The sequence below is a fragment of the Oculina patagonica genome, chromosome 10 (assembly GCF_052425735.1).
Source record: "Oculina patagonica isolate OP01 chromosome 10, crgOcupat, whole genome shotgun sequence".
Classification (NCBI taxonomy): domain Eukaryota; kingdom Metazoa; phylum Cnidaria; class Anthozoa; order Scleractinia; family Oculinidae; genus Oculina; species Oculina patagonica.
In genome coordinates this window covers 9126052-9152536 of record NC_135767.1, presented here as the reverse complement: position 1 = coordinate 9152536, position 26485 = coordinate 9126052, and the positions used below count along the sequence as shown (strand labels likewise).

Genomic DNA, 26485 nt, shown 5'->3' with positions numbered 1-26485 from the left:
GAGCCGGGCTGGCTCGGTTTGCCGAGATGACTTTCAGCCCGGTATTACATGAGCCCGGTTAGCCGGGCTGGCCCGGTTTGCCGAGATGACTTTCAGCCCGGTTTTAGCATGAATGATCAGAGCACGAATGATCTTAATCAACTTTTTCCGATAATTTGGTGGTTAATTTTTTGCACTTATGCAGCTGGATGGGTTAAGTTACTTCTACATCCTATTTACAAGAAGTAGCATTGATTTTTTCGTCGGATATTGTGCTCGGAAGAGAAATTTAATGCTGGCCCGCTTAGCCGGGCTGGCCCGGTTAACGCGATTACATGGAAATTTTTCAGCCCGGCTAGCCGAGATCCCGGCATCGCGATACCGAGATCTCGGCTAGCCGGGCTGGCCCGGTTGTCATGTAATCGCGAAGTTGATTTTTGTTGCGTTTAACAAACGTTCCGAGATCTCGGCAAACCGAGCCAGCCCGGCTAGCCGGGCCAGCCCGGCTCATGTAATCAGGCCCTAAGCCTGCATAATTCCTTATTGACTTCCTTCAGCGCAACAGGTTAACTAACTTGTAGAAATATAAGCGAGGCACGAATATGACCAGTTTCAGTAAATTCGGACACTGCGTAACGTCAAGAGATAATTGTGAAGAATATTTACTAAAACATGGTATGTTTTAAACACCTTTCTTCAAAACTTGACAATAAGAATATATCGGCGACATTACTGAACCGTATTTGTCTTTACAGATATTATATTTATTCCTCAGCGAAGTCAGAAGAATTTTATGCCCATATCAATGTTTCCTTTCTCTTCTAGGCATTTCCTGTTGTAAAAATCCTGTTAAGTCTAGTTGTTTTCCTTTTCTTTTGTGGACTTCAAGTGGACTGCAAAGTAAGTACGTTTGAATTATTTGTGCCCAACTGAATCGCTTTTGTGAGGTATTCGCTTTCTCAGAGGGTATTTTACAAGAACTTTAACCGTCAGTTAACTGTAAGGCCTGGTCCACATTAGCGACATCACGACATAAAGAAGAGGACAGTTCTTTCGTTATAGGGACTGTGTTACGGCTGAGTGAAGTTATTTCATTATGTTTTGCCAAATACTCGCTATGAGTCCTAATGTTTGCAAAGGAATTACTTCTTATTGATCTAATTGATAAAACCATAGCTTCATTGAAACCAAATGTGTCCCCGAGCGTTAACATTTAAAGTTACAAGCAAACGAGATTAACTTTGAAAACTGTTCAGCCCAGCAATATTTCAAAAACTCATATCGCAATCCGCTTCAATCTTCGTCACTTTTGGCCATCTGTACTTTCTTTTGTATTTGCTGTGTCATTAAAATGTTCCTTCACTGTTTTAACAGGTCATTTTACATGCCTAAATTTGGATAAAATTCGAGACACAGTCCCTGTATGTCGTTATGTTTTGTTGTTTACACCGGTGACATAAAAACATCAAAACAAGGTGTATTTTTGCATTTGCGCAAACCAGGCCTTTAACCGGAATCAAGTGCAGAAAAGTGTGTTTCAGCCATTTTGTCTCTGTAAGCTATAGTCTTGGAATTAAATAAAAAATTAAGACCACCCCCTTAAACAAAAGACCGCAATTCTATTTTAACTCTCCCATCACAGGTTGAAAAGTATGCAGTTAATATTGTTGAAAAAGGAACAAGATTCACAGAGGATGTGGAAGTGGACGAGGACAAACAAACAGAAGTGTTTCGAGTTCCTAAACACAACAATGCGGATGCAGTGGAAATCATGAACGACTTCATTGCGGTAATTTATGTTTATAACGCTCAAGGAATTTTAGCTTGCTTGATTCTTCTATATCTCTGAACTGGAGAAGTCTGTGTATACTGCCGCACACACTAGTAGAAGTGATGTTTTACGAATGAGCGCAACCAATGTGTAAAAAAACCATTATCGTTGGTCATACTTTTTCAATGAAAAAGAAACTTGAGCTCATTTTTTTGCTGAACGCAATTTATTTTTAGTTTTTCGGCCACGGGAAAGGTTGAAAAGAAAATTTTATAAGGTCTTGTAAATTCTTGCTCGAATTGACTTGTACAGGTGACATAAAAACATTAACTATTGTTTTTCACGGCAAAGAAACTATAGGGGAGTTTGAGGAAGGAGTATTTACTGAATATTTATCGTTCACTTGCTTCACGTCTTTCGCACTACCAATTTTGCCGTCTTTTGCGTAGTTGTTTTGTTTAGGTTTAACTAAAACGTCCTCGTCATTCTAAAAAACTACAGTGTAAGACAATTATTCCATTTGCTGTTACTGGATATGAAACCATTATTGACCAACTCCAGGTGTTACGCGCCTCAGAAGTTATTTATTGCCTCTAATCAATGCGCGCTCATACAATAATTGCCAATTGTAAACTCCATGTTATTGTCTCCACAGGGGTTATCAGTTCGTCGTGATTCAGTGAAAATGGTTTGCTACGTGTCAGAGCTGGACCCTTCATTTTCTTCACCAGGAAAAATGAAGCTTGACTTGGATCAAGTGAGTATCGTTGACAACAATTTCCAGCAATACCGTAAAATTCCGGTTATCAGCCCTCCCGCTTATAAGCCCCCCCCCGGTTATAGGCCCATCTATCTGGAAACAAAAAAATACATCCGATTAAGCCCTCCCTGATATAAGCCCCTCTCTGCCGGATGACAGTACTAAACAGGGCTAAATGTTGCTTTATTATGCGTTTTTAACTTCAAAACGTATTTCGATCGACACTCCCGTGGCACGTTTCTAAGGGCCTGTTTACATGGAAGGCGGGTGCCCCGGCTAACCGAGGTACCCGGCTAACCGAGCTACCCTGGGCGAGCCAACTTTTCATACGTTTCCTTAGAAAATGTATTGAAGCCTTTACATGCTAGAAGGGTAACCCGCCTTGCCGGGGCACTCGGTCTACTTGCCCGGGGCACCCTTCTAGGCGGGATAGCTTTTTGCCATGTAAACGGTTATGCCCGAGTTATCCCGGCTTGCCGGGATAAGTTTTCGCGCGTCTTTTTAAACTAAATTTGAAGTTAATGGCATAAAATGTATAAATTCTGAACCCAAACAGTGCTATTTGATCAAAATTAGTTTTATCAGTCGGCTGGAAATATTTCTTTGAGCAACAGCTAATTAATTCGAAATTTTCGTGGGAATGATTATCCTAATTCACGAAACAACAAATTTAATTTCAATTTGGCGGCCAAATACTGTTGAATTTCGGTTGAATTTCGTCAAAAATGAACACAGTAAATTTCTGAGAACTTGTACATCAAATTAAAATAAGTTTGAAGACGAAAAGCCTTGATTATTCAGTAAAAAGTCATGTTTTTCTTCAATCATTTGGAGTTACATTGTTTTCCCACGCCGTGACACGCTTCAATGACGCTGTCTCATCTCGGGTAGAAGGGTTGTAAATTCTACATGTAAAGGAGGGCTAGGTTTTATCCCTTCTAGCCGGGTAACTCGGATAGCCGGGGCACCCTCCCTCCATGTAAACAGGCCCTAAACGTTTTTTTCTATTCCGCTTATAAGCCCCCCAGATATAAGCGTCTCCGCTTATAAGCCCACCCAAAACCCCTTACGAAGTTGTATAAGCCCAGGGCTTATAACCGGAATTTTACGGTATGTCCTATGGTATACGAATGATTTGTTCGGGTGTCGGTAAACGCCGACTCGGGGTCGGGGTCGGGGTCAATTTTTTTATTTTTAAAAAAAAAATTCACTGATTCAGAAAAAAAATTACAAAGTTTATATTAGCGTGTGGGGCATTTCAAGTCGAAAAAAGCATTTCCTTCACAAATTCGCCACAAATCTTGATCCTTATAAGTTCAAAAGTATAAGAGAAGAATTTCAGTTAAGGACTAACAGGTGAGAGATGAAATTTAACTTTTACATACAGTTTAGCGGTAAGATGTTGTTGTCTACTTCTCTGTAATTGAATAAATTACACCCGCTTTTTTCTACGTCCGTCTTTCGACTTTCGACGTGTTGTTTGAAATGAGCCAATCAAAACCGATAGATACCCTTGTTGGTTTCACCCACAAGGTCAAAAGGTCATTCTGGTGGGCTGTGATTGGCGGATTTCGATCCGTGTTGTTTGTTTTAACAAACCGCTATGCACCTATTAAACACTGAAAGCAGGTGGAATACTTTCTAAGGATGGGCCGATACTGGTTTTTCAAAACGATACGATATCGATACGATATTTGCCTTTTTTCTCGATATCGATATCGATATCGATATTATGACGTCATTTCCGTCCTGATGTCATTGGTTTGTCACGTGACCATACAAAGAACAGACCTGGCATTATAAATGTTAGCCAAGAATGCTGATTTTCGTCTTTTTGTTTCACTGTTGCATCAGCAATGTGTGGACATAAAGTCAAGGCAAGAAAAATTCAATTATTGACAAGAACATCAATATTTCTTTGAGCAAAATTGTATTTTTAAACCGCAAGTGCTGACCAGAAGACCGCAGGCTCAGGTCACGTGTGCAGTATCGAAAGCGTATCGAAAGTGCGATATTTTTCGAAAGTATCGATACTTTTCAAAATTGTCAAAATATCGATGTATCGAATATTTGGTATCGAGTATCGGCCCATCCTTAATACTTTCTCGTCAGCATAGCCTCAATTTTTGTAGTAGAATTTAATGGGCATGAACTGTCTCGGGTGTAAATTAAATTGTTTATGTTTTTGAGTAATCAAATTAAAGCTGCCCTTCATATTAAAAGAAGTATTTTCAAAGAAGTAGAGCGGTTTGTTTCGACAGAGACACTCGCATGTCGGGCAGTTTGTTGTAACATGTTTCAGTCAGGAAAATTCCTCAACAAACGAAACATACAGCCAACTTTTAAATTTTGCACAGACGTGAATTGCTTCATTTGCGAACTGGATCGAATTTGAACAGCAAGCGAAGATTGTATGGTGTGTGTAGTAAGCGGGAGCGACGAAAAGCGGGCAAAAACGATGTGCACATTTACAAAAACGATGTGCATATTTACAAAGGTCAACTTCAATTAAAATGTCTTTCCGCATTTCGGTCACGCAAATTAGAGAAATGGCTAGATACCTCCACTTATATTTCTAAAACAATAACTTAAAGATTGCGAGACATGTTAACGCGAGCTTCGCTGTCTAAACAAAACAATTCTGCTCCCTTATAAATATTTTTTCACTGAATACGAAAGGCGGCTTTATTTTAAAGCTGAGTTCCAGTCCGTACTGCGCAGACTCGGGGTTTGTTTTCGTTTTTGTTTTGAATTCGTTGAAACGTTACACTTCGGTGACAGCATACATAAGGTTTTTTAGTCCGCCATTACGGTTCCTTTCGTTCAAGAATTCCCGATGATCTGAAACGTCGGTTTGAAATAGCGTCAAGGTTCTTCTACTCGTTAATATTTGTTCTGCAAGGATATCTGGCGTTAATAATGAAGAAAAAGGTAAGTTTGTCACAGAATTGTTAGTTTTGCTTGTAAACATTCCTTCGTGTGAGGCTCACATAAACATTGCAGCCGAGATTGCGCAGTACGGACTGGAATTCATCTTTAACGATATAAACCTGAATTAATTTTCTCTTGCTGCACAGACGCATGTACAATTTGATTTAAACCTGAAAAAGTTCATGCTATGTTGGCGAGGAGATAGCGCTCAGAAAAAAGTCGGCAGCAAATTCTATCCGCCAAGCTGTTAGAGAATTTCACCCTTCGCCTGTTAGACCACAAATTTCTTCTTTTATACTTTTGAACTTATAAGGATCAAAATTCCCGGCTATTTTGTGAAGGAAATGCTTTTTCCGACTCGAAATTTCCCACACGCTAATATAAACTTTGTAATTTTTTTTTCTGAATCGGTGAATTTTTTAAAAAAAAATTGACCCCGACCCCGACCCCGGCCCCGGCCCCGGCCCCGACCCCGACCCCGACCCCGAGTCGGCGTTTTACCGACACCCGATTTGTTCGCCTTTGTCCCAATAGACATCCTTGGAGACGCAGGGGCAATTAGCGGGGGTGGGGGAAAGTCTATACGGGCGAAAAGACTTTCCCCCGCCCCCACTCCGTTCCCACTAACTGCCCCTGGGTCTCCGAGGATGCCCAATAAAAAACGTTTGTATGGACTTCTGACCATTTTCTGGATGTTAAAAAATATTGTTCGATAATTTTTCGTGCTCTTCTAATCGTTTCCCGAAAATTCCTGAAGAAAACTCTAACTGTGGACAATGCGAAGATGTTTCAGTTATATTAATACCACACTTACTTTGAGTCGGTAAATACCTTGGAGACATTAATCATTAATATGCTGAATTTACTCGAAAAACACTTTTTTAACCATTAACTAGTTTTTTGGCGCTACGGAGCTAAATTTTTCTTAACTTTCCTAGAAATGCACTTTCCCACACTGTAGTTAAATTTTCAAAATTGATTTTTTTCAAAATTGATGAATATTTCATGTCAAAATGTACAATATTTTACTTTTGGCGCATTTTACTTTCTGGCCTGAAAAGTTTTGATCTTTAACAATGAAAAACCCTGGCAATGAGACCATGATCTAGCCTACGAACGCAGACGTATTTCCGACTGTCGTTTCTCTCTGCTTATTTTTCGGCAAAGAGAAACGACAGCCTAAAATACGTCTGTGTTCGCAGGCTAACCATGATCAAGTACAGGTACTGTATACTGATCTATTTTAACCACCAATTTTGCACTTAAAACTGATCACGTTTTTTCGATTTATTAGCTCTGTCAGAATACAGTCGATATTCGAAATGGACAGTCGTGTGGACAGATCTATCCAAGACATCCAACCTGTATTACAGTCGAAGCTCTCTTAACGGACACTCTCGTAAGCGGACAGCTCTACTTACGGCCGCCTAGTCTGAAACCCCGTTTTAACTCCCATACAAACTCTGTATTTTTACATTCTCGTAAGCGGACATTCCCGTAAGCGGCCGCGGACACTTTCAGAGATTACGACTTAGACTTTTTCTTTGTTTTTTAAGCTCCCGTAAGCGGATACCTCAAAGAAAATCCTCTTAACAACCTCTGTATCTTGTTTTATCAATCAACTTCACATCGCCGTTCGTCACAATGATTTTACAGTAATTACAGTACCATATTTCAGTGTTTGTTTTGTCGTCATCCAAGTCCGGTTACATTTCGAAACACCACTTACATGCATATTAGCATTATGTTAGCTGGGCAAGCTCCCGTAAGCGGCCATCTATCCCCTAAACCTCTAGTGGCCGCTTACAAGAACCATTCTCGTAAGCGGCCAGCTCCAGTTGCGGACACTTTTTTCGCGTCCCGAGGGTGTCCGCTTACGAGAGCTTCGACTGTAGTTACATTTCACAAGAATTTGCTGACGTGCAAACTTTGCACGTCAGCAAATTCTTGTGAAATACCTGGCATTGGAAAAATCCGGGTGTAGCATAATAAGGGTTAAAAGTAATTTTTCTTGGGATTAATGATTTTTTTCCTAAAATACTCCAGGCGTCAATGCAATCCTCAGTACCAGATGTAGTGACCAAGAGTAATGTGTGGAAAGTGGTGGGTTTTGCAAACCGATCGGCATTATCTGAGAAGATTTTGGAATTCTGTTACACTTTTTTGATCTACGAAATCAAAACAGAAGAAATTTCTTTGGACATTTTGAACACATCACTGCGCCAGGTCTCCGGTAAGAAAACATATTATGCTATACTTCGTCATATGCGTTTATCTGTCCTATGAATATCTAGAAACTTGTCCAGATATGGGCACCTCGTACGCTTTTGTGACTGTAGCTAAGATTGGATCGATTTTTAAGTCGTAGTTCCTTATCCATTTCTGTCCTTATTTGGCAGGCAGTATTTCTGTAAAGTCAGTGCTAGTTTAGAAATATTGAGCCATCAGTTAATTTGAATCCAACTTGTCCAATCCTAACGTTACTGAAATATACTTTTTTTAAGGCCGGGTACGTAGCAAGCGGCACCATGTGAAGTTTGAACTACCTACATATATGTGCCGGCATTCCGACCACGTACAGCTGGAGAACTGTTTGAGAAAAGTTGGTCACTACAACCTTAATTATCAATGTAAACATGCAAACAATTATTGCCACTATACTGCTAAATGTTATCGTAGGGGCCCTCTTCGATATGACTATATATGCACTTATTTTCATTATGTTAATTTACTTGGCTTTTGCTGTACTCCTTCTTGTTAAATGAACAGAGCTGCAATGCTGCTCAATCCGCGGAACAGTGAATTAACCGTTATTAATAGATATAATCGTATTTGTTTAATTGCGCCTGAGGCAGAAGTAATCTTTTTGCAATTACATGTACTTTTTCGATCCCCCCCAAAGGTCATTTTTTTACTAGTTTTGCTCTCGATAACTCAAGCCTCTGATAACTCGAACCTTTTTCGATTTCCGTTAAATTAAGGTTTGAGTTATCGGGATTCGACTGGTCAGGATTCTTACTTTTCCACGCTACTTTAGCTGATCTTAGAGTGTAAAACAAAACTATATTTACCTTGCTGTAAAAATCATTTTAAAGAGCAATAAACGTCGGAATTTTGTTCATTTCAATACTGGTTGTGACTCCTATACTCTCCCCCCTTCTCTTCCCCTGGCTATTTATGCCCAGGATTAATAATAATCATAATAATTAATTGGAGTCAGCATTTCATATTTGACTGGGCTATTTGACATTTTCATATTACTTTTTATTTTTTTCTCAAGCATCTCAGATGTCCGGAATCTTTTTTTTTAAAAAAACCTTGAATCTGATTGGTCAATGGACCGTTTGCATCATGACGTCAAATTAAACGCGCAAAGATCCCTGGTAGTTGGAGTAAAGATCGCGCCGTTCGTGGGTTGTTTTGCTTTGCGTTCACCGGCTTCCTTAAACAATGCAAAGGAATTCATAGGAAAGTTTCCTTTATGTTTTTTCCAAAGGACAAACATGATTGCAGAGGGCTGTGGTAAAGGTAATAAAAAGTATAAAAATTGAGTACAATTTTACAATTGAAACGAGTAAGAAAATTAAAGGAATATCGTTTTACAGTTTTACAGTGATGTTAATAAATCTTGCCCAGTAATGCTCTCGTTCAAAAATAATTTCCGTATTTCAAAGTTACTTCGGATCACGTTATTTACGTGTGATATTTGTCATTGGCTAGTCGGAGCAATTTAATGATCCTTTGCGCGCGCTATCTTTACTACAACTGCTCATGCTAATGAACGCATGATATGGTGTGTTGCAAGTTATAGATCAGAGGTGAGTGCGAGTATTTTTAGCGTTCATAGCTCAACAGTGTCACTGTTAAACTAAAAAAGATGCACTTTGTTGTCCCACATGAGCTAAAATCACATCTAGCAATTTACAATCAAATATTTCGTGTATTTTACTACATGGCTGGAAATTCCGAGGTTTAAATAATACCAGCACAAATTAAAAAAAAATAATTAGTAAGTTTTTATTTTCAGACTTGCATCAATGAGTGGTGCTTGCGATAATTTAAATAAAGTATAAACATATCTATTTATGGTCATTTATCTAATCTCGGAAAATTTGATGGACTTATATATTAATACATTATTAAATGATGAATTATAAAAACTTAAAACTTTTCACATAAAAATGAGATATTCAAAATCTATAAAACTAAATGGCAAAAATAACTTCATGAAAAGCGAAACGAATGCTCAAAATTTGTTGTAAAAATTCCGAGGAGTTATAAAAACAAATAACACAAAGTGCTTGATACTGCTACGTCAATCAAATTGGGAATTATTATTCTACAACGAAAACCACTCCGAAAACAAGTCTTATTACTTTTATTAAAGATTATTTAATTAATAATGCAAAAAAGCCTTGAATATAGAGTCTAAGCAAATGTTCTCGGAGTGGTTTTTGAAGTGTATTTCTAAAATATCTGTAGGTTTGACAAAAATGTTTTTCCACTGTTATTTTTCAAAACTTTGGCTTCATTGTCACAAAGTCAAAGTTGTAGCAGTCCGGCTGAAAGAAAAAAGAACGATCACAGGTTAACAATGCTTAAAAGTACAACATGTCAAATAAAAATATACTTTGACTGAAAAAATGAACGAACGAAAGAACAAATGAGCGAGAGAACGAACGAACGAACGAACGCGTGAACGAACGAGAGACAGACCGACCGAACGAACGAACGCACACAAGAACGAACCAACGAACAAACAGGCAAACGAAGAAACGAACGAACGAACGAACAAACGAACGAGCGAACGAGCGAGCCAACAAACAAACGAGCGAACAAAAGAACGAATATTCTTGACACTGTAGGTTAGACTGAAGTTGTCAACCTTGTTCCAAATTGACTGCAGATAAAATTCTTTAAGGATTCTTACCACAATCAAGTAAGTTGTCGACTAACTCTGACCTTGAGTTAAATGAGCTATGTCACGATATTTTAACCCTATCCAGACCCAGGGGGGATGGAAAGTGCCCGCGCTGACTTTGAACGCTTAAAACTTTTTCAAGATTCAACCAAACGTTGTCAAACTTTGAAGGTTTATCTAAAATTTATCTGGGAATAATTTGGTAAGATAGGTTTTTAGTAAGGAACTTGACGTCACCATGGCAACGACATTTTGTCAGGCATGTTTTCCAAGATTTGTAATGTAAAATAACTTTAATGCAAATATTTTCACCTTTTTACGGTTTCTACGCACAGCTTTATTGATTTTGAGTTTTTGGCGGTTTTCTGACGTTTTGGAAAAAGTTTGAAATCAAAGATGGCGGATCCAAGATGGCGACTGCTTTGACATTATGATGTAATTGTCACCTGATGTGACGTCATCGTCCCACGTGACGTATACCAAAAGATAGATTTTCGGACATACTATATATCCTCAAAGTTTCATTGTGAGTGCTTAAATATTCTGGAAGTTAAAAAGAACCTAAAAGTCCGGTCTAAATAGGGTTTAAGTCATTTTCAAGATGTACAAAAACCTCAAAATAACAGTTTTTTAAGGAAGAAAAACATCATGAAACAGCTCATTTGGTTCCAAATACTGAAATGTACTTACCAAACCAACATGCTTGTTTGGGAAGGAGTAATTACTCCAGCAAAACACGGGTAAACCCTACAAAAAGAGCATGGTATGGGATTAGAGACAAACAACACTAAAGCAGTAGTTTGAATGCTACTAATTAAGATACCAAAAACTTTTCGAAAGATACTGATTGCATTGTAAAGAACTAAACAAAATTCAGTGTTACCTGATAAGTGGGGCCACTGATAGCTTCTGACATTAATGATTTGGCCCTCGAGTAATCCGTCACCTGAAAACATGATAAAACAATAAGTGTATCGGGTCTAAGAACGGCATGGGGAAACGTGAAGTCACGCTTAAAATAGTCAGGGTTTTTAGCTCTGTAAGCAACAACTCTACCAAAGAATGCCGGGGAGTAACCCCAGCCATGTGCGGAGGGAGAGGTGGATAGGAGGGGATAAGCGATGCTTTTGCTTGGTTTTTCGACTGGATATCTCTTTACCCAATCACAGCAAAGATTATTCTTCACATGCAGACAATCACCTTACATGACTTTCCTTGTGCTTCACTGCTTACATGTTTTCCCTCGCTTGTCACTTGTTTCATGTTTTCCCTCGCTTGTCACTTGTTGCATATTTTCCCGCGCTTGTCACTTGTTGCATATTTTCCCGCGCTTGTCACGTGTTGGATATTTTCCCGCGTTTCACTGGTTACATGTTTCCCCGCGCATGGCACTCACTGGTTACATGTTTCCCCGCGCATGGCACTCACTGGTTACATGTTTTTCCGTCCTTGTCACTGGTTACATGTTTTCCCGCGCGTGGCACTGGTTACATGTTTTCCCGCGCTTCACTGGTTCAGTACACGTTTTCCCGCGCCTGCTACCGGTTACATGTACGTGCTTTGACCTTGCTATTTGACGCAGCAATGCTGATTGCCATTAGGAATAAGAAGCTTTACATAATTTAAAAAAACAACAACAACATTAGAAAACTGTTCCATTGTACTGCCACAGACATAGAAGCTTACTTTGGTGTCGTAACAGCCGCCAGGGCTTCTGTCTGAAGGAATTAGAAGATCACCTCTTGAACAAATGGAGTTATACGGGTTGTTATCCGAGTATGGATCATGAGGATAGTCTGTAAAGAAGAACATGGGTTTATACATCACTTATAAATACAACTTTCCTAAAAACACTGTAAAACTCTTCAATGTGCAGGTTTAGCCATGGACGTAAAAATGACTTGGCGTAATATGTATTTTCAACTCTCTTCTCAGTGTTTGGATATCCCGATGAAACACTCTCTCGAGTGTTTGATATATCTTCTCAATCGAAACAAGAACTACGGAGTAAAGGGAGAAATAAAATTGTATAAATCTATGCTTATTTAGACCGGGTATCCAAATTTCCTGCATGGTTATGATTTTCTTCGTTTTAACTTAACAATACATGCATGGCTTTGACTTGTCAAGTTGTTCATTAACATTGAATCCTTCAGCAGTTACTAATATGACTCTGAAGGTGACTAAAATACTTTTATTGATTAAAGAACGCTGTTTGCTTTCTTTAAACTACACGGAAACCTGGTCGGAGAATCTGTCTTTTGCATACCAGTATTTTCGGATTGCAACCACGTGACAAAGCGGCCAAGTTGGTGGACAAAACAATAAAAATTTTTCGCAGAATTTGCATGATAAAAGAGTTAAGTTCCCAGCGGAGAGGGACGCTTTGTTTTTGTCCACCAGCATGGCCGCTGTGATGTCAGTAGCAAGCTTGCAATAAGGGGACTTCAAGGGGAAACATACCATTGTAGCGCAGAATGTACTTCATTGACTCAATATCCACAACCTGAAAAGTAAGAAAACTGAACTATAAAAAATTAAATTTTGGCATGCACACAAAAAATTGAACTAGTCTACGGTCGCAATAATTATCTTACCACAACGCCAGCTTTAGCATGACTGTAAGGTTGTTAGGTCTTCTCGTTTCAGTTGCGAAAAAAGAATGGCGACTTTTGATTTATCACGATTTTTATTTTATTACATTTTGCGTGAAGCTTGCAAGAGGTTTAAATTTGGCAGGGACATTTCTTGACAATTTGATGTGAACAAATGACACAAAAAACTGAAAAAAACATTGAATAGAGATGTGCAGGTGTATTCATGCAACAAGCTCTGGAATCACTTCAATTGTTTGTCAACGGACAACCACTTGGTCACATCTAAACTTCAAAGGCTACATTTAGGATCAACTTAAAAAGGAACAATTTCAGCTAGAGCAGTTACCTTTCCTTGATCCCGACGGAATATCATAGCTCTTGGAGCCAGCTGGTATGAATATGACAATCCATGTTTCTTCACAAACTCAGGAAAACCACTCAGATTGTATATCTAAAGAAAGAAAATATGTTACATTATATATTAAATAATATGATAGAATATTATAGAATATTTTGCTACCTTTTTTTTTTTTCAGTGGACTAGTTATTATTTTGAAGTTTCACGCATTTTAACCCCTAAAGAGACTCCACATTAATTTTAACTTTGTCATAAAAAAGAAAGTAAGGGATAATAATTAAATTATACCGTTTATGTACTACCAGGTCTCAGAGCAAAAAACAAAAAATGCATTACAATCATGTACAAACTGCAAGGGAAATTAATACTTTACACTCAGGAAAAATGTCTTAGTACATACTTGTCTTACAAAAGAACAAATATATTAGATTCTAAAGGAACTGTTGTATTGCATCAGTGGACAAGAGAAGTTAACTTATCAACTAGAAGTTGATAAATATAAATATAATGTTTTAATGAATTTGGAGTGTTGATGTTTGGAGTCTTCAACCTTCAGGACAACTCGGATTAATATTAATCCGCGGATTATAATAATAATAGATTATAATAGGATTATTATAATCCAGTAATAGATTATTATAATCCTGTAATAGATTATTATAATCCAGTAATATATTATTATAATCCAGTAATAGATTAAGGCACGGCAAAAAATTGGAGGGATTAGATTATTATTAATATTATAATCCGGATTAATATTAATCTCTATTATGATCCTGATTAATTTTTTTTTTGAATGTTCGGAAAACAGATATGTCTATTTGACTATCTGACGACAAACACACTGCAGACTTACAACACAGGACTGTCAAAACAGAAGTCACTAATCACATCCGTCACGTCACGACTCCTACGTTCGTGACATTTGTACCTTTGCCGTTCTATGTTAGTTCGGTCTTTCGACCTTATTTGCTTCTGACTTCTTTCTGAGGGTACTGTTTTTATTTGGAGGCATTATGTTTTGAATAGAGCCGTAAGATTGTGGCCAAGGAAGTGTCTAGAGGTCATTAGTCCGCGCTGCGTGGTTTCCGTTTACAAGTAGAGTTGAACGGACACCTCTAAATCTGTACTCTGCCACATGTTGTGCTAGTTCAGTTTGTTTTGGCTCAATTCTATTTGCAAGATATGCTTTAGGCTCTCAAATTGTTCGCCCTTGAAGTAAAAGATATGAAATGTTACGTGAAAATGTAAACTACTTGCATTTTATTGACGCCGGGCCCGGTATTTTAATCAATATTGTTGCAAGATGTATTGTCTTATCACGGGTTATCTTGGTCCGGCTTCGCCAGAGACTGGTTCAACTTTACTATGAAAAAGCTGAAAGTTGGTTTCAGAGAGACACTGTGTGTTGTAAAGGCTATGCTTCTTGTATTATTTTGATCGAGCGCTCTGTCTTTTTTAGCTCGATGTTTAGGATTTTTTACCGCCCTCGTTCGTAGCGTTGCGTTGGCACGCGTTGGCACCACATGATTCAAATATAGATTTGAAATCTTTCACGCGCAAGTCTGTTGACTATTTTGCGTTTTGTATATGCCAGTATATGGTTCAGTTCGGAAGCTTTGGACTAGGATTGAGTTGTTGAGATTTATTATTAAGATTAATATTAATCCGATTAATATTAATCTTACATAAGATTAATATTAATCCTAATGGATTAAGGCACGGCTCAAACCTCAGTAATAGATTATAATAATCTATTACTGGATTATAATAATCTATAACTGGATTATAATAATCTATTACTGGATTATAATAATCATTAGGATTAATATTAATCCGATTAATATTAATCCGAGTTGTCCTGAACCTTTATCAACTCAAAAAGAAAATATATATTATTGTTACTAAGCACAACCAAGATGCCACCCACCGATTCATAGAAAGGAATGTTATAGGATGGCCAGTAACCTTCACGTAGGATCTTAGTTTGATCTCCACTCACCACCAACCTGACAAGTAGGACATCAAAACCATTAACTTTTTTTTACGTGACAGCATGTTTCGTGTCAATAATCATGTCAGCACATCTAACATGACAATCATCATGGCACTTAGGGCCTCTTTACATGAGAATTTTCGTCCCGAGATGACTTTCGTAACGGAATGAATTCATCTCGGTGTCTGGTCATTTTCTTGTTGCTGTCTACATGATTTGTCCTGGGATGACTTCATCCTGGGACAATTTCATCCCTGTCCTGAGCACCGGGATGAAATGTCATCCCGGGACGGGATCTGACCTGACGAAAAATGCCATCATGATGTAAACAGCCTTTCCGGGATGAAATGTTATGTAATGTAAGCACGGGCAAGATGACTTCAACTCGGGTGGGACGCCTTACATCCCAGCATCCTGGGATGAACACGCTCATGTAAAATGAAATTTGTTTCATCCCGGGACAAAATTCATCCCAGGATGAAACTCATCTCAGCTCTCATATAAAGAGGCCCTTTACATGTCCTGGCATGTACATGAGGCCCTGTACATGTCTTACATGTCATTGTCACCTTCATGTGCAACATCACCATAAAACTTACATGTCTTATATATCAATCATTGTGTCATTTGCATGCCATTCACATGTCTAACATGTCAATATCATGTCACTTATTTAAATGGCTCACATGTCAATCATTGTGTCACAAAATTGTCAAACATGTCAATCATGATGCCACTCACATGTCTTGTCATTTACTTGTATTTCATATCAATTAATATAATTTGTAACCTCAGTTGGATTTTTTACTCTATCATTTGAGCACAAAAAAATCAAGATTCTGTGATTTTCCTTCTGACCTTGAAATACAATTTGCTCCCTGCACTGTTTTGAAAATAGTGACAAAAATTATTTAATAAGCATTTAGGCATATGAAGGATGCAGAGAGAGGGCTATATCCCTACATAACCCTTCTTTACATGCTTTGGAAGGGCTGTGGCATTCTGCATGCATTGCAAACCTAGTGTTTATTCACAGTCAGATTAATAATGGACGCACATGTATGGTATAAGAATGTTAGAAGTGTTTGCCCTGCAGAGCAGTCAAGAAGCTTCAATCTAATGATTGTTTAGTTACTCTGGTATTCACTACATACCCTGGAATTTGTTCCACTACCCACAGGGCTCCCCTGAGCAGGGATTTCTTCAACTCAACTTGTTTCAGATCTAGGAGCATGTACTGATTGTTGTAAGTACCTATGAGGAAAAAAAATGCACATCTGTGATCAGTCACATGTGGTGAAACACCTCAACACACCCAACATTGAAGACCCGAGAGCTGCAACCCATCCCTCACAACATGATCCCCTGATCAAAGGGCCCTATATTTAATTTAGGCCACCTTGTGTCACACTTTGCACAATAGCAAACTGGAGGGTGAAATTGGTGAAAGCGAAAAGCTGCTTTAAAGAAATATTTACATTTCAAAAATTGTAGACTATTCACCCTAAATTCATTATTCCTATCTCTGAAACGAAGTCAGTGACTCCAACGTTTTTTTTTTTTGCATTCCTGACACAAGTAACTCATTATCTGTTCGCAGTAAAAATTTTAAAAAAATCTATTGAGTAGAAAATTTTGGTGTGAAATGTCACAACAGAGTGATTCCAGCCAGGGCCTGAGCTCAAAAGGGAAATCCAACTAGTCACATATTCAGCGACATCCTTGAGTAGGAAATAAGAGATCAGTAATTCCAATGACATCACTCACTTCCTTTGAATTTTTTAACTTGAATGTCAGATGAGTTTATCGGGCTATTTCAGTTTACCATAATTACACATTAGTTTTTTTTTTTGGTAATAAGAGGGATACAGTAACTGCACATTGTCTTGTCCTGAAACAACAACACAATAAACCCAGACAGCACTTGCACCCAGATCAGTCAGTCAAGAGTCCAGTGAGCTTCATGTAACCATTAGGCCACCACGCCTCTAACTACCGTAAAGATCCATGTATAAGCCGCACCTTTTCCTCAAAATTTAAGTCAAAAATCAGGGGTCAGTGGCTTATCTACGGGTGCGGCTTATACACAGAACTTTACGGTACTGACCCCTTAAAAGCAGGGGAGAATTTCAATACCTGAGTTATACTGTTTATAAACTTCTGCCCATTCTTTGCCGTTATGAGCCATCAAGTTAGCAAGGCGCACTCTGTGCCAGGCTAGAAGGGATTCTGGTGAGACATACTTTAACAGGGAATTATTGAACATGCTGTTTGTTGTCTGAACCATAATCAAGCCACTGATGGAGTAAAGGGAAAAAAATCAGAACATTTCTTTAGTAGACAATACCCATTCCTCTTCAATCATAAGAAAAAGCTAATCGAAAAGTTATTCAGAATCATCAGGATCTAAGAAAATGTTTTCTTTACATTCACTACCACAATTCATCAGTACTGCAATGAAATAATTGTTTAATCGCAAGAGATTGTTAAGATAAAATGCCCGCTGAGATGGGCTAATATATAGTTGAGACTGGATTTTCCGGTAAATATAACTACAGCCTTTATGAGCAAATTTGTGAATACCCAGATGATTCTCAAATAGTGGGCAACAGCTTGACAGCTTGGGAAAGAGCTATGGCCTGGCCTGTTTTAGGAGAGTAACACCCTCGGTCTTTCTTGTAAGAACCTTATTTAATGAGGGTGTCTCTGACAAACCTGTGACCCTCAAAATTCCAGTTTCACCAACCAACTGACCTACAAACAGAATGACCAACTGACCACCGATCGATTCATCAGTCAGTCAGTCAGTCAGTCAGTCAGTCAAGTCTATCCATCTGTCAGTCCATCAGTCAGTCAGTTGGTCTGTCTGACATCTATTCTTCTGTCCAGCTGTGAGTCAGTCAGTTCATCCTTCTGTTCCTCCATGGTCAAGAGTCATTGGTCATCCTCCAGTCAGTCAGTCAGTCAGTTCATCCTTCCGTTCCTCCACGGTCGTCAGTCATCAGTCGTCGGTCATCCTCCAGTCAGTCAGTAAGTCAGTCAGTGAGTCAGTCAGTCCAGTCAGTCAGTCAGTCAGTTGGTCGGTCAGTCAGTCAGTCAGTCCATCCTTCTGTTCCTCCATGGTCGTCAGTCATCAGTCGTGGGTCATCCTCCAGTCAGTGAGTCAGTGAGTCAGTCAGTCAGTTCTTCCATTCCTCTATCTGTCAGTGGGTCTGTCCGTTGGTCTGTCCATCTGTCCGTCCCTCCATCAGTTAGCCAGTCCATGACAGCAGCCTGTTCTTACCTGTCCATAATATAAAAGTCATCCAGTGATACCAGATAGCCAGCGTAGCTTGAGAAAGACATCCGTTTAGCACCTGCATGGTCAAAAAATTAATAATAAGATTTGTGAGCAGGGAATTCTTGTTTTGCAGTTAATAAACAATTTTTAGTGAAGATGGCTCCTGCTACATTATTTTATTTTCAGAATGGAGGTCCACCACATGCGATCGTAACTGTGACTAAAATATTTCTGGGTAGCAACTAGAAGCTAATTAAAAGAAATATTATTAAAAAGAGCATTAGAAGACCCGATTTTGAAAAGTGACAATTAAAGCATAATTGCATGAAACTGCAACATGAAATTAATATGACAAATGACAAGACTTGTGTTGAAATACTGACAGCAAAGTGTAGACAGGAAAAGGTCTGAAATTCAAATGGGAGACATGCAACCTTAATTCCCCCTCCCAAACCACAAGGCCTCATTATGAAGTGAAACAGTCTGATAATACTTAAAATGAGCTTACATGTAAACTTTTTTTTTAAAAAAAAAACCTTCCTTAGAATGGACGTTTATCTGAGCTGGGTGACCAGTCTCTTACACAAAACTCACACAAAAAGATAACAGTGCAAGCCACTGCATTATGCATTTTAAATAAAAATTCTCATACAGTATCAACAATTATAAAAATTGTCATTTATTCTGTGATGCATGTGTTACATTTACATTAGCCAAACACCCACTGACAGACCTGTACTTGGATCCTTCAGATTGAAGTAGTAATGTTTGTATATTCTCATTGTTGCACCATACTCGAACCAGCTATATGCAACAAAAATTAATATTAAATTTAAATAATACTAAGATACCTAATCCATCAAAAATGCATTAACACAAAAGACAATTTGTGAGCATGCATGGGTAAGTTATTTACAGGTACCTCAATAATAATAATAATAATAATAATAATAATAATAATAATAATAATAATAATAATAATAATAATAATAATAATAATCAGTGAACTACAGAAGATAACCTTGCTGGGTACAGCGCATATTTTGAGGAGGGTGTTGTCAAGCTAAAAACTGGCTACCCTTTAGTGCCCCAGGACCATGGTTTGGTCTCGGCGCTAAGGACTTTAAGCAAACATTACGTAAGGAACATAATAATAATAATAATAATAATAATAATAATAATTATAAAAACAATATATAATTATAATAAAAACCTTCCCAAACTCCTTTGCAACTGAAAAATTGTCAATGCCAAATAACTTGGTCAGTTTGAAGTCAGCAGGAGTAGTACGTCGTATAGAAATAACTCCTACCATAAACTACTTCTTGTATAAGTCGTAGGACGATGACGTCATTAGTCACGTGACATTGCCCTGAAGTTCGTTTTTGCTCACTGTGACAAAGATATTTTGTTACTGAAAAAGCAGTCATTGCAGTTTGAAGCACATTGGTGTGAGGTATTTCAGACTGCCCGGGTACCGAAAAAAATATAAAAAATTAAGGGGGCTATGTACAATTTTCAAAAAGTGGGAGTCTGGGTACAAGTGCGTATCTGGCGTTGCATTAAATGTGAGGAAGCAAAAAATTACATGTTGGTAGATATTTATATGTTAAGTACATTTTTATCACTTTTATTGTTATGACGTCATTGGTCACGTGACCAGAACGGACCGCAGTTTTAAATTCGCTTGAAAACTTTACCTGTATCTCTCTCTTGAGATTTTTTTACGCCAAGTTGTAGCTTTTTAAATAGTGTTTTTAAAAATGGCCATTATTACTTTTTCCTAAAAAAGGACGGCAGTAAAAAATACAACTGAAAAGTTCGTTGGCTTCCTTCTCAACAACAATTTGTGGTAGGAATAAAAGAAAATTTTGCCAAAGGGAGGAGTGTATGCTCTTTATAATAGCGTTGTCAGTTTTTTCTCATTTCAATTGCCTTTCGCGAGGTTGAATGTAATTTCTTCCAGACGAAGGGAGTGGGCCTGGGGAGAAGTTAAATAGCTGCCCCTCCCCCTCCCCCTGCTGGTGGTCACCCCAGCGGATTCCCCGTGGTCCGTATTGTGGGCTCATGAAGAGTATTTTCAAAATGGCGACTATGCGACAAAATTTTGAGTTATAGAGGACAGTTTTGTCGATGTTTTTCCTTCTTGACGCGATCAAAACGAGTCCCCAAACGCGGGGAAAACCTCCTTTATTTGTATCCCGGATAAAGAAGAATATGGAATGAGTATTGACGTGCGAAAACGTGGGCAAAAGAAACTAACAGGGACCTGAGACTGAGGTGAGCGTTTCTTATTGAACAACGATTTTTTTAGACTGGTTAAAGCTTATGTCTTCGACGTTTATCATGATTATCAACTAAGCTTACTGGAATTAAAGCCTGGCTAGGCGTAAAAAAATAGATGGTGAGAACAAGGCGATAGTATTAAATGGCAGTCATTTCGTCGAGGCATACAACTGTTATTTATGTTCGTTATCTGAATTTTAAGCTACTGTTTTCCAAATTAATAATACTCGCATCTTTTCATTATTTATACATGAGGAAATGTTCCTCAAAATATTGACCAAATGGCCATTTTAGACCGCAAAGAAAAATTACGTCAGGAAGATTTTATGTGATACCTTTGAAATTGGAAGAAACATTTCAGCTCAGTGTGATCTCTTTTTTTAAGTTAGACTAGAGACTACTTGCAGTCAACCTGGTAGCTAATCTAGACTTTAATTAAACAGTGCTACTCACGTTTTGGAATGCCTTTTTGGGTATGTTTAATAAATGAGACCATTTCTTAACTCAAAATTTGTTCTTCCCATGATGTTTTATTGTATTGGTAAACATAGATTTACGTTTCCTTTGCATTTTGTGGTTTACAGGTCAGGGACTAATAGAATGCCTAATGTTTTGACAGCACATTCTGGATTACTGTTCAGTGAGTTAAACTATGGAGTTCAGGTAATTGTTGATCTCTTAGTTTTACACATAGTTATGTGACAGTCAATTCTGGCAATTCCCTTCCTTCTCTCTACACACATTCAGTGCCTGAGGCATTTAAGATCTGCTTTTTGTCCAGACATTTGTCTACTTTACACAAAATCTGTTTGTTTTTAAGGCCTGTATTTTTAGTTGTTGGATGACCTACAGTAGCATTTTAAAGTAGCAATGTAAAAAATTCGCGAGGCCTTTAACTTAAGCAAGCCAGAAAACCCTAAACCCAATATAAAGCTAACTGCAAGCAACATGATGTACCCTTTGGCAACCAAAGTGCTTTTAAGGCTAACCAGAGTACTATATAGGCTAACCGGAATCTTATGTAGGCTAACTGGAATGGCTTTCATGGCTCGTATGTTTCATGACACATAAGTGCCATACAAGCCAAAATACCTAACTCCAATAAATAGCATAACCTGAAGCAATTAACCTCAGCTAACTATACTCAGGCTAACTGGAGTACTGCTTAGGCTAACCAGGGAGCTTTTTAGGCCAACCAATGTGCTATTTGTATATAGTGGAATAGCTCTCATGACTTGTTGGCTCGCACTTTGTCAAGACCCAAGTTTTTTTAACTCATAAATTAAAATTAGCCAAGCAGTAGCTGTAAATTCGATTTAAATAAACTTCAGCTTAATTTTTGTTGGCAACTTGCTCTACAAGAATACCATACATAGATTTCAGTGATGTAATGCTTTGAAATGAACAGATTACAAAATTCAGTTTTAGGGTCCAAAACATTTTTAAAGATTATTAAAATAATATGACATTTTTCTGCAATAATTAATGAAAGGAAGGGTGCAAAGAAAATTGATTTCTTCCTTGCCTGACCTAGGAAGACTGGGCAAGGTGAAACCATTATAAGCTTACCCGAAGCCACATGTTTCTTTCGAAACAACTACAACAAAAAATAAAAATCCATAAATGTCATTTGGCTATCTACAGTAGCAAGTGGAAAAAAATATTGGATCCACTGGCCTAACATAAAAGCAGCCAGTTTTCACACACTGAAAAGGGCCATTTAATTTTAATATACAGTCTGCATGCTGGAAAATAGCAATTTCAGCAAAATAATAGTCTTTTGTTTGTTTTGTTTCTATTTACAGGTTACTTGGAAGACTTTGCAAGGGCATTCCTGTTAGTCAAAATGAACTCAAAAATACACACTGTGTCAATGTAATAAAATTATCACATGATTGATTCCCACATGTTGCCAGTTTAAACCTGAATATACTTAAGTAACATTGATGGCTTTTTATATAATATGAACATCCCAGAACCCAATCAGATGGGAGGCGCGGTGGCCTAATGGTTAGTGCACCGGACTCCGGATCGAGCAGTCCGAGTTCGAGCCCCGGCCGAGGTCACTTGTGTTATGTTCTTGGGCAAGACACTTTACTCTCATAGTGCCTCTCTCCACCCAGGTGTATCAATGGGTACCGGCGACATAATGCTGGGGGGGGACCCTGCAGTTGACTAGCATCCCATTCAGGGGGGAGTAGAAATATTCCTAGCCGCTTAATGCTGCGGATACCGGGATAAGCTCCGGCAGTGTGGGCTGCTTGGCTCGTGGCTTCTCCTAGAACCCAATAAGGCTTCATGTAAATACTGACACTTAATTACATGTAAGTTTTAAAACCATTCTGAGGTTCATGACAAAACATTTTTGTTTCAATAAAAACATGTAAAAATAATGAAATAACAGAGAATTTACATAATTTTTATCGCAGACCACAAATTTTACTCCAGGTTAAGTTAATGTGTCAAGTTTTTTTGCAGCACAGGCTTGGTTCCACAGGGTGTGGTTCCAAAAAATATCCATACCTCCCCCAAGGATGGTTCTTTGGTTTGGACCCTCCCACCCCCTGGGATTTCTAGTTTTGCTTCATACTTTCTTTAAAATGTTTGTACTATTGAGACCCTCATCCCCCTCAGAATTTCCAATGACCATCCTTGGGGTGGGTATGGATATTTTCTGGAACTGCACAATGTGGGCATTTGCTTATGAAAGTAAGCTGCAGATTGATCTGATTGATACACACTAATCTATTTTCACATTTACCTGTTTTCTATGGGATATATAATTATATATTGTTTTTACCGGTTTCACTTGTAATAATAATAATAATAATGATAATAATAATAATAATAATAACAATAATGATAATAATAACAATAATAGTAGTACTCTCAATTTAATAAATTAATGCAAGAATTGAAGGAATTTGTAGCCAAGGGCTTTAAATAATACAGATGTACCTCCCATCCATGCATTCATTCAGCTTTAGGAATTCAGAGATCGAGTTAAGTGTCCACTTATGGGAGGTTAAAAATATAGTGTTCGTATGTGGGTGCCTGGGACCATGACTAAGTGTCTGCCTTTGGGAGGTGTCCGTAATATAAGCAGAGGTTCGACTGTAGTTATTTAATTTGCATCACACAAAAATATATACATACAGTCGACTCCCGATAACTCGAACCCTCGCTAACTCGAACCTTGCGCTAACTCGAACCAAAATCGATTTCCCCTGGATTTCCGTCATACATTTACTGTAATTTTACCCTCGGTAACTCGAACCCTCGATAACTCGAATCTCCCGCTAACTCGAACCAATTTTCGTTTCCCTTCAGGTCATTTTCTATATAATTTTACCCCCCGATAACTCGAACCATGTCTGTCAATACCCGACAGGTCAAAACAAACAGTGTACTGTAGTCCAAAACGTTGAATAAATTTTGAAATAAAAATGTACACGAGTCAGAGTCGTCCCCGAAATGCCCCTCAAAACACGAAATGTGCCACGCCATTGGTTACTAGTGCTACAGACGTTCAGTTTGTTTGTGGAGGTTGATACCGATTCTTTCAAACCCAACCTTAGAAAACTTTAAAGGATTATCGTCAGGACGAATCAACTGACCGTTTCTCGAAAAAATAAATCGCATAAACTCCGCAGCAGTAGCCTATAGTGTTGTTCTCTTTAAAACCTGCAACGTTCGCAGCTGATTTGCATTGTTTTACGTTACGTTACGTTACGTTCTGGTTTATACAGTGATTTAGAAATATATTGTTCCTTTTTCTTTTGGCTTCTCTATACTCTAATTAAATTTGTTTAAAATGTACACTTGTATTCATTGTATGGATAGAAAATCAGTAAACACCGTTTTTCCTTATTTTCGGTCATTTGTTTTAAACTCTCAATAACTCGAACTCCCGATAACTCGAGCCATTTTCAATTTCCCTTGAAGGTTCGAGTTATCGGGAGTCGACTGTATTCTCAATATAATTTGTTTATGTTTGCCATTATGAAGTCATTTTGACTATTAATTAAAATCTCGGGTCTCCCTTTAATTTGTTAATAAATGGCTTCATTAACTTTTTAGGTTTGCAAAAAGAGTTACATGTAGACACGTACACTGGACTGTATTCTTTTGAATTTTTATCAGCTCCTACCTTGAATGTCCTGCAAATATATCTTCATACCCTGGAAGAATCTTTATGAGAGCAGAGCAGTGGCCCATTCGTCCTACCTTGAGTTAACATACAAAACATGTTTCTTTAGATGTCTCATGATAAAAAATATATTATATTTAATTATTTAGTATACAATACTGACAATACAATACAAATTTTATTGTAAACTCCCCATGGGGGCTTTTCAAAGACAATGAAAAAAAAAAAAACAATGAAAAAAGCAATGAAAAAAAAATAAAGAAATAAACAATGAAAAAAAAGTTAACAACATAAAACTGTCATCAACGTACCATCCCATGCAATTTCACTGTGTGATCATTGTAAGTGTTTTACTTGACAATAATTCAATCAATGTCTACATGTTTTCAATTTTTCCTTTCTGTTGTTTCCGAATTCCAGATTGTAGTTTCCAGTTTGGGATCCTGTTTTCCAGATTTCATGCTTTAGGATTACCAAGGAAACACCATGTAAAACAGTGTTAACTTGAAAATGTGTATTATTTAAGCAATAGACCGCGCTTTCTAGGGCTTTACTGGCGTAATAAAACCACGCGGAATGTTGGGAGAACACGAGAAAAGCTTTTTGAGTGTTCTCCCAACATCCCAAGTGGTTTTATTACCCCAGCAAAGCCCTAGAAAGTGCGGTTTATTGCTTTTATGAAATTACTATAGAAAACTTTCGTCAAAGACATAGGAATCTATTTTATTTTTTGTGATCAAATGTCTTATTCTCAACAAGTTCATCGGATGACGCGGTAAACCAATCACAGCGGCTGAAAGAATAAAACACAGGTTCAGCTCCGCACACAAAATTCACGGATCGACGAGCAAAGACGTTCAAAAGTTGTCTTAAAGCTATAAAAGTCATAAGAAAGGAAAGGAAAAATGCCAACTGACATAGTACGAAATTTATTCAACGATTTTAAAGTTCTTTGACGTGGAAAACTAGCAAATTGTGGCCGGAGTCATTCATCGCGAAAGTGAGAAACTGCACGAAAACTTTGCAAGTTTACAAACTTCGCAGACTGACAAAGGTATTGAGAAGAAAGGTTAGTTCCACGAACTCTGCTTTAGAAATTTGTTATGATTTTATTTATTCCGAATTCTTTCGTTTTCGCCGAATAACAGACTTGGCAGAAAGCACTGAAAGCATATAAAACTAAAATTATAATTCAAGCGCGAGGACTCAGCGTAAGTTTCTGCCATCAAAATAATTCAAGTAAGTTTTCATCACGACCAATTTGATGTAGTTTTAATTCCTTTCAAATAACATTTCCGAGTAAATGTTGAATGGAACAATATCCATGTTTTAAATATTTTTCCAGTCCGATGAAAGCCGACCTGTTTATTGTGTTCCTTCTCATTTGTTTGTCTCTGCGTTTTCGTTTTTTTCTCTAGTTACTTCGCTCCAACTGTGGTGAGTGGGAAAATTTATT

At 37.9% G+C, this 26485-nt stretch overlaps 2 protein-coding genes across 4 annotated transcripts in view; one reads left to right on the top strand and one right to left on the bottom strand.

Annotated features, from left to right (window-relative positions):
• Positions 1 to 534: 534 nt before the first annotated feature.
• LOC144629328 (uncharacterized) lies at positions 535 to 8562 on the top strand. The gene is made up of 6 exons (XM_078487566.1): positions 535 to 654; positions 805 to 879; positions 1622 to 1768; positions 2406 to 2507; positions 7488 to 7674; positions 7946 to 8562. The coding sequence occupies exons 1-6, from the start codon at positions 652 to 654 to the stop codon at positions 8200 to 8202; spliced, it is 771 nt and encodes a 256-aa protein (XP_078343692.1). The 5' UTR covers positions 535 to 651; the 3' UTR covers positions 8203 to 8562.
• An 876-nt stretch (positions 8563 to 9438) lies between these two features.
• LOC144629310 (phospholipase B-like 1) overlaps positions 9439 to 26485 on the bottom strand; it is a 33331-nt gene continuing 16284 nt past the window's right edge. Inside the window, exons 8-19 of one of the 3 annotated variants that reach the window (XM_078487537.1) lie at positions 25030 to 25106; positions 19327 to 19397; positions 18597 to 18669; positions 17450 to 17610; positions 16468 to 16567; positions 15248 to 15326; positions 13306 to 13410; positions 12826 to 12868; positions 12049 to 12158; positions 11246 to 11308; positions 11053 to 11109; positions 9439 to 10003 (exon numbers count right to left, since the gene is read on the bottom strand). In XM_078487537.1, the coding sequence (XP_078343663.1) occupies positions 9956 to 10003; positions 11053 to 11109; positions 11246 to 11308; positions 12049 to 12158; positions 12826 to 12868; positions 13306 to 13410; positions 15248 to 15326; positions 16468 to 16567; positions 17450 to 17610; positions 18597 to 18669; positions 19327 to 19397; positions 25030 to 25106 (987 nt within the window). In that variant the 3' untranslated portion in view covers positions 9439 to 9955. Of the gene's footprint in view, positions 10004 to 11052; positions 11110 to 11245; positions 11309 to 12048; positions 12159 to 12825; positions 12869 to 13305; positions 13411 to 13780; positions 13868 to 15184; positions 15327 to 16467; positions 16568 to 17449; positions 17611 to 18596; positions 18670 to 19326; positions 19398 to 25029; positions 25112 to 26485 lie in introns of those variants that run through there. The other 2 variants (XM_078487538.1, XM_078487539.1) reach the window with 2 other exon arrangements.